This window comes from Thalia democratica, chromosome 2 (assembly GCF_965202585.1).
Source record: "Thalia democratica chromosome 2, ktThaDemo2.hap1.1, whole genome shotgun sequence".
NCBI classification, from domain to species: Eukaryota; Metazoa; Chordata; class Thaliacea; order Salpida; family Salpidae; genus Thalia; species Thalia democratica.
This window is the reverse complement of record NC_139166.1, coordinates 84,547,546-84,554,970: the sequence shown is the minus strand read 5'-3', so window position 1 is coordinate 84,554,970 and position 7,425 is coordinate 84,547,546. Positions and strand designations below refer to the sequence as shown.

The 7,425-nt window shown below is 23.8% G+C and overlaps 1 protein-coding gene across 1 annotated transcript; it reads right to left on the bottom strand.

The window, feature by feature from the left end:
• Positions 1 to 1,025: 1,025 nt before the first annotated feature.
• LOC145829047 (uncharacterized) lies at positions 1,026 to 7,270 on the bottom strand. The gene is made up of 7 exons (XM_082936785.1): positions 7,241 to 7,270; positions 6,494 to 6,617; positions 4,314 to 4,781; positions 2,324 to 2,475; positions 1,933 to 2,136; positions 1,430 to 1,534; positions 1,026 to 1,224 (listed from the first exon to the last, which is right to left on the bottom strand). The coding sequence occupies exons 1-7, from the start codon at positions 7,268 to 7,270 to the stop codon at positions 1,066 to 1,068; spliced, it is 1,242 nt and encodes a 413-aa protein (XP_082792911.1). The 3' UTR covers positions 1,026 to 1,065.
• Positions 7,271 to 7,425: the final 155 nt, after the last annotated feature.

Here is a 7,425-nt window from a genome sequence, read left to right as displayed (position 1 = left end):
CTATTGTTATTTTCCTTTAGCTAACCGATACTTGTTTGATGACGTCCATGCAAACTTTTGTATTGAAGTGAGATAGTATCTCTGTGGTTTCCTTCAAACAATTTTTTAATTTTTGGATGTTCTAAAAACTTCTCAATATCCGGCATCCGTCTATTTAAGGCCTTTAAAAAATTATAAGTTTTAATGATATTTAAATAAGTTATTTTATTTTTTGAAGATATATTTAATACCAACTAACATCGTTTACAACTTCATACTGAGCCATAAATTCAAGATTTTGCAGCATTCTTTTTTCCAATTCAATTATAAACACTACAACAAAACTTTGAAAAATATTTTTACCTGTATTAAAACAATTAATTATACAAATGTTGGAATTATAGGAAAATTAGTTACAGATTAGAACCGTAGCGTGTCATTAACAGAAATTTTTTTACGTGTAATACACAACATTAAGTAAATTACTTAAGTAAAGTATGAGAATTTACTGAAAAAAAAAAAAACGATTATGTAAAAAAAAAACACAGTTATTATAATAACTTGTATTTTGACTTAAAATTTTTTCAAGTAAAGTAAAAAAAATTTCAGAAATTATTCTCATTAAACAAATCCTATTTAAAAAAAATCAATTAAGTTTAGTTGTTAATAAACCCAATTGACTAAACAACGTGAATTTTAATTAGTTTAACCTCTGCCTTCTTACTAATGGATAAATTTGCATAAACTTCGTTTACTTCTACATGAAAGATAGGTTCTTCCAAAAAGTTAGCTACAAAAAAATGTAAATTTTAGTAACTACAACTTAGTTTATATAGCAAAATAATAATTTAACAATTAATTTGGTAAAAAAATAAAATATAGATAATAATTACTTATATCGTTTACTTTGTATAAAATCCAATCTAAATTTGAATCTACTAAACCTTTAACAAAATGTTAGTAATGTTTTGTTATAAGAACGTTATTGTACGTTTGTTTGCGTTACTAATTAAAAAATAATGTTTATTTACGCCAAAATGTTGTAGATATAAAATCAAACGAAACTTTATTATTAATAGCCTAAAATTAAAAATTATTCTTAGTTGCCTTGTGATCTAAATTAAGCTTACTTGAATTTGGTTGGTAAATGAGGTCTTTTAGATGCTGTATAAGTTTTGTTATTGCTAATCCAAACTTAAAAGGTTCTACTTTACTTTTTTGTAGAAGAATATTAACAGAATTTACCTGATGAATAAAAATAATTAATTATTACACTGTAAAAATTTAGTCTTGCTTTACATTTAATACTTACAGCTAAACTTGGCATGACTACAAAATAAGTAATTAAAAATAAACATTTAAATCAAATTAGAATGATTGAAATTAGTTATGTTATAGTGCTTAGGGTGTTAATTCATTATTAAGCAGATAATAGGTCTTAGAAACTAACTTTCTCTAAAATTTTGCCCATAAATTTAAAAACAAAATTTAATCTATTGCTATTTAGCATTTTTCGAATACTTTCAGCATGTAAATCGTTTCTTCTTCTTTCTGGCTAATATACAAACAAATGTTATAGGTAAGAATAAAAATTTCGATAACAAACATCATTATAGTTAATAAACACTAATACTTATAAAACAAGGCTCATTAACAAAGAAAGTTTTGTTTAAAAAGATATATATTCTTATTAAATCTATGTTAATTAATTTGTGCTTTTAAACATTTATTATATATCTTCTGATTATATATTTGATTTAATAAAATGTTACCTTAGTAAACATATGATTACTAAGTTTCAGGGCAGATTGAATTTTAAATTTATAGATATTTGTAAAAATATAATTGTAAAAATGCTAAATAATTTAAAACAGGATTGTTTTAAGTTTTATACTAATAATTTTTCTAGTTATTAAAGCGTCTTGAAGTTTATAGTAATAGTTTAATACCTACTTCATTAAAAAAAGCTTTGAGTACTTCCCAATTCAATAAAATTCTTTCAATGCATGGAAAGTGTGATATCCATCTAGTTTTGCTTAAGGCTTTAAATTTTAACGGAATTTCACCCGTCATACACACACCTAAATTTTCAAAGTCACTTCTTCTTGTGTTAGATAACTTGAAGTAGTTGAACGTTTTCTTAATAAGCTCCTCAACCTTATTTAATTTAAAAGTATACACACTTTTATTCAACAACAATGGTTTTTTTTAATACTAAAAATAAATATAAGATAAAATAAATAAATATAAAAAAACAACTTTGTAACTTGAATAAATGCAGCTTACTAAAATTCTCATTCAACAATTGAATTAATAATTTATATAAAATAGTTTTAATACTTACTTCATTAGGTATTGTAGCTTTGGTTGCATTTAAACATGCATTTTGCAAAGCATGATTTGTACAGGATATTGTTATAAGCCTGGGATTATCTTTTTTCAGAATTTGTCCTACTTCATTCTTAACTCCTGTCATGGAAGCAGCTCCGTCTGTACCTAAAAATATATTTACTAAGTTAAAAAAAAAAAAAATATTTTTCTTAAATTATAAGACCAGTTCGTGCTTAAATTTATACTTTTCTTAAACAATTGAATTAAATCAAATTAAGTCTATTAATAAAGATAGATCATTGTAAGATATTAAAACTAGTTTATAAAAGTTAGCAAGAATACACAGAGAATAGCTGAAATAAACAAAAATTAACTTACTATCAATATCTAAATTTAAAATTAAAAACACGTTAGTAGTACATATTTAATAAATACATAACTAGAATACAAAAATGAAAAAAACAGTAACAGTTCATATATACTTACATATTGAAACTACATTTTTTAACTGAACATTATACATCTTTAAGACTCTTTTGAATGCGTTAGCAATAGATAACGCTGATTTGTCTCTTCCAAGGTCTTTGAGGTGTAAAAATGTAGATACTGAAGTTTTCTTTATTTTGCTTAGATAACAAATACTAACACCTGTGATTCAAACATAAAGCTTTCTAATTTTTTTTATTATAAGTTTAACAACTGTAAAATTTTGAATGAAAAGAACTTATAATCTGTATACTTTGGAATAAAAAAAAATATAATTTTTTTAAAATTATCTGTTGGTAACTACTACTCATGCTTTTTTAAATAGATATCTAAGAAAGTTAAAAAATACCAAATATAGTCGAACTTTTAAGTACAAAAAATCTGTGAAATTAAAGGACTACCACTTTGTTCTAGTTAAACAACTGAAGGTAGTAGAACAAAAGTTTAAGAAAGTATAGCTTTAATTGTAATTACAACCGCTATATATAAAAGGAAAACTGTTATAATCATTTGAACATAAACTGCTTCCGGTTAACCACTCGGTATTTTTAAAATTTTTTCCAGGTTTTCTAAATTTCTTCCACGTTTTTAAAATTACACATATTAAGGTCTGTTTAAAGTTAATAGTTAAGTTTAATGTTAAAACTGTATTAAAGAGTATAAAAACATGGAAAAGGTACACTAAAGCTGCTTTATAAATGGTTCATTAATAAAAAAAAATTGATGATGACAAAAAACTTTGAAAAATAGGGTATAATTTTCTATTCAAATCCAAATTTTATTACTATACAAGTAAAAATTATTGAAAATATCAGGTTTTTCAACGTCTTTTAAAGATTTATGTACAAAATTCCAGGTATTTTTATGCCTAAAATTTTAACTCCATGTTTTTCCTGGTTTCTAGGTGAAGTGGCAACCCTGCTCGTTAAAGCAACAAATTGCTAATTTATTCATTATTTTCTTTATTAATTAAAATTTTTGCTGTTTAATAAATATTATAATAATTAAATCATTCCCCTTATTAGAAAAATAAAATCAACAATATTTTGACATATTTCTTAAACTATTAAATAAAAGTCAACACAAAAATCAAATATATGTTAGAAATGAAACTGACTTAGTTTACTAGAACGAGTTTACTGTATAATTATTAAAAAAAATCAAAGTAACTCTAACTTTAATTTTATGTAAATTTTAATTTATTAACCTATTAAATTCTGTAAAATAAAAACTTTTTCCTTTAACTGTCATTAAACCTACTTACATCTGAATAATCTAACAATGTCCAACTCATTGCATAACAAAATATTTTCTTTTACAGCTAACGTGTTACAAGAATTAATCTATATTAGAAAAATAAAACAAAGAACAATGTGTTTAAAGCTTTATTCATGTTTGAAATTTAAATTTAATAAGCTTTTTGTATTAAAATATTTTTATATTCAACAGAATGTATGTAAATTAATAACAAACTTAAACTTAATTAAATTAACAAAGCTTAAAAGTAATTTTCTTACCTAGAAAACTTTGTCCAGCAGTATCTGTACTCTCATCCAGATAGAAAGAACAATGCTTCACCATAAAATCAGTTATGATTAGTCTTCTGCAAATTGGTGCGAGAGTATTGCACAGAATCATTTTTGCTATCCTCCTTTTAAGCGTTGCTGATTCGTGAGCTGTCCCAAGTGTCTTCATGACATCTATCTGGTGTTCGCCTGCTAGCAAGTTCCCGTGAAGAGCTTGTTGCAATGCTAACCGGACTTCTGTCTGGCGTACGTTTTCTTTAAGGAAATTGTTGAATTGCTGTTTAAAAGATTTTTCCATCCTAAACTGATTTATTGAGTTGTGGTTATTTGTGACTGGAGATGCGCGTTTATGTCGGTCAGAATAAGAATGAACTTTTAAGTTGCTCTTTTTTGCTTGTAGTTCTACATTGCACCACTTGCAATAAGCTTTAGTTTCACAATTTGTTGGAGCAATCCAATCTAATAAGTAAAACAGCATTACACATAGTTGACATAACAGATATAACTAATAAAACATTAAACACTATTTATATTTGTTTATAAATAAGTTGTGTATCTAATATTTATTTTATTAATAAGTGAACAATTGAGATTTCAATGATTTAACAAAAACGTTTCACAATAAACTAAACAGTTTAATAGATGTAATAGTGTTGCCTTGTATTTTCAAATTTTTTTCAAAGTATTTCAAAATTCTTACAGAATTTTAAAAGTTCACAATTTTAATCTTTATTTGGTCGAAAATTAGGTTCAAAGTAAGATACTGTGTTAAATAGTATGACAACATTAAAAAGATACTTTAAACTTACAATAAATGTGTTGGTAGATAAAAAATTTTTAGATGAAGAAAAAAAAAATTATTTATATTATAAATTTTTGTGTCAAATCGAAAATTTAACTACTGACAATGCTTAAAATGTTAAAATTTCCAGGTTTTTTTTTAATTTGAAGTTTTTCCGATTTTTTTTCAAAAATACAAACATTCCTGGTTTTTTTTTTGGGTTAATTTGACAAATTATAGGCTTCCAGGTAAAGTGGCTAGCCTGATGTAAGCATCACAGTTCAACTTGAGCTAGTTAAGTATGTATTTACTTTTAAAACGTGCTTTTTAAAGTTTTGTTTCACTACAAGACCAATAAATAACAATTTTTTTTTAATTTATTTATTCTTAATTAATAAAAGCTTTAGTTAAATCTATCTTATAAATCTAAGCTTACAAATGGGATAATAAATTTGCTTATAATAAAATTGTTATTTATATCACAACTTTTATCAAAAATTTATATTTAAATTTAATCAATGCAGTGAAATAATTCTTTTTTGAAATAAAAAAACTAAGTAGATCTGTCTAGTAATTAAATCAGTCAAAGCTAATCTTCTTAGCATTTATAAAATAGTAAATAAAAATTTTCTTTTTGTATTTGAAAGCATTATACTAAAAAGTTTTATAAAGAATTCTTGATATTACCACAAACCATTTGTCAGAAAAATGTTTTTAATATTCAAATAAATGTATTTTATGACAAAAATTAAAATTTTTTTTTTGTTTAACAAACAAAAATCATGATAATTTGTAAGGTGTAAAACCAAAAAATTGTTGTAAATAAATAATTTGCCCATCTCACCGCCTTATGGCCTCTATGAACCATTTTACTTAAATAATAAAATTAGAAATTCAATTTTTGTCTATGAAGCGAACTTTGTTTTATACTAACAAATTTTGGTTTTAATTTTATAATAAAATTAACAGTTTAATTTGTGTGTTGTTATTATAAAATGTATTTTAAGTATATTTATTTAAATAAAGTAGTCAAAGGTTAGTACTAAAGTAAAAAAAATGTCATGCTAAAGTATTGTTAATTATTAAATTATTAAAACAAAATGTTAATTTTTAGGTAAAAAGTGAATTGGAATTTTTGACTTTAGATGATAAAATTTTTTGTGCATTATTGAAATAAAATTACAAAAAATACTTTAAAAACTATTTAAAAATTATTTTTTTTTCAAAAATTACAATGGAAAAATTAATTTAATTCTATAAAAACATGAGAACTTTCCTTTATAATATTTAATAAAAAAGCTCAGTATTAAAAAAAAATTGTTGTTGAATTCAAAATTGAAATACTCAAATGTGTATTCTTAAATACTACAAATTGTTAGAGATAAAAAACCTTTTAACTTATAAACAGATTCCCAAGATTTCTGGTACCTCATCTTTTTAGGTGGTGGAAAATCTAAAGTTGGTAAATCTTCTTGGTCTGGAGTTTCATCTAAAATAATTTCAACGGTTGTTACCTACGAAAATGTAACTGCTAAAGTAATGTGTTTAGTGTGTAACTTAATAACTATTTGTAAATCCAAGAAAAAAAAAACCATTAGAGACTTACCTTAACTACTACAGAATAGCATGGTTGCCACAAGTCAAGCTGAGAAATTTTTCCTGACTTTTTCCTGACATTTTACTAAAGTTTTCCTGACTTTTTTCAAGATTTTTCTGACTTTTTACTATAATTTTACTAAAAAAGGCATTGAAAATTAAGTAATTTTGTAAAATTTAAGGAAAATTTTGCAATTTTAGTCTGACTTTAAATAATTTTTAATTAATTTTTCACTAATCGAAGGCTTTGAAATAAAAGGAAATAAATAAATTTGAACTGACAATATCTGAGGTTTTTATAAATTTTTTTCCTGACTTTTTCCTGAATTTTTTCAAAAACCCCCCATTTTGACCTGAATTTTCCTGACTTTTGTCATTTTTCTTAGTTTTTCCTGATTTCCTGAATTTTCCTGACTATGTGGCAACCCTGAGAATAGCCACCTGATTTTTATTTAAATTTTTTACATGATTTCAAAAAATCTTCAAAAATACACATTTTAGAGTCTAGCTTTAGTTTAAAGTTAAATTTATTGTAATAAACTGTTTGGAATAGTACAAGGTTGCCACTCATGTTTATAAATTTTTCCTGGTTTTTCAAATCTCTACAAGGCTTTTAAAATTACATGTATTTTGGTTTATTTTCAGTTTAAAGTTATGTCTAATATAAAAAACTGTGTTAAATAATAAAAAAACATTGTATATGTACTATAAAGTTAATTAAAATGT

Excerpts from the sequence above, each read along its gene's own strand:
- LOC145829047 (XM_082936785.1), bottom strand. The coding sequence starts at position 7,270 with ATGAGTGGCAACCTTGTACTATTCCAAACA. Across the intron at positions 4,782-6,493 it reads ATCTGTTTATAAGTTAAAAG|ATTGGATTGCTCCAACAAAT; the intron begins GTTTTTTATCTC and ends TTTACTTATTAG. Across the intron at positions 2,476-4,313 it reads TGCTGGACAAAGTTTTCTAG|GTACAGACGGAGCTGCTTCC; the intron begins GTAAGAAAATTA and ends ATATATTTTTAG.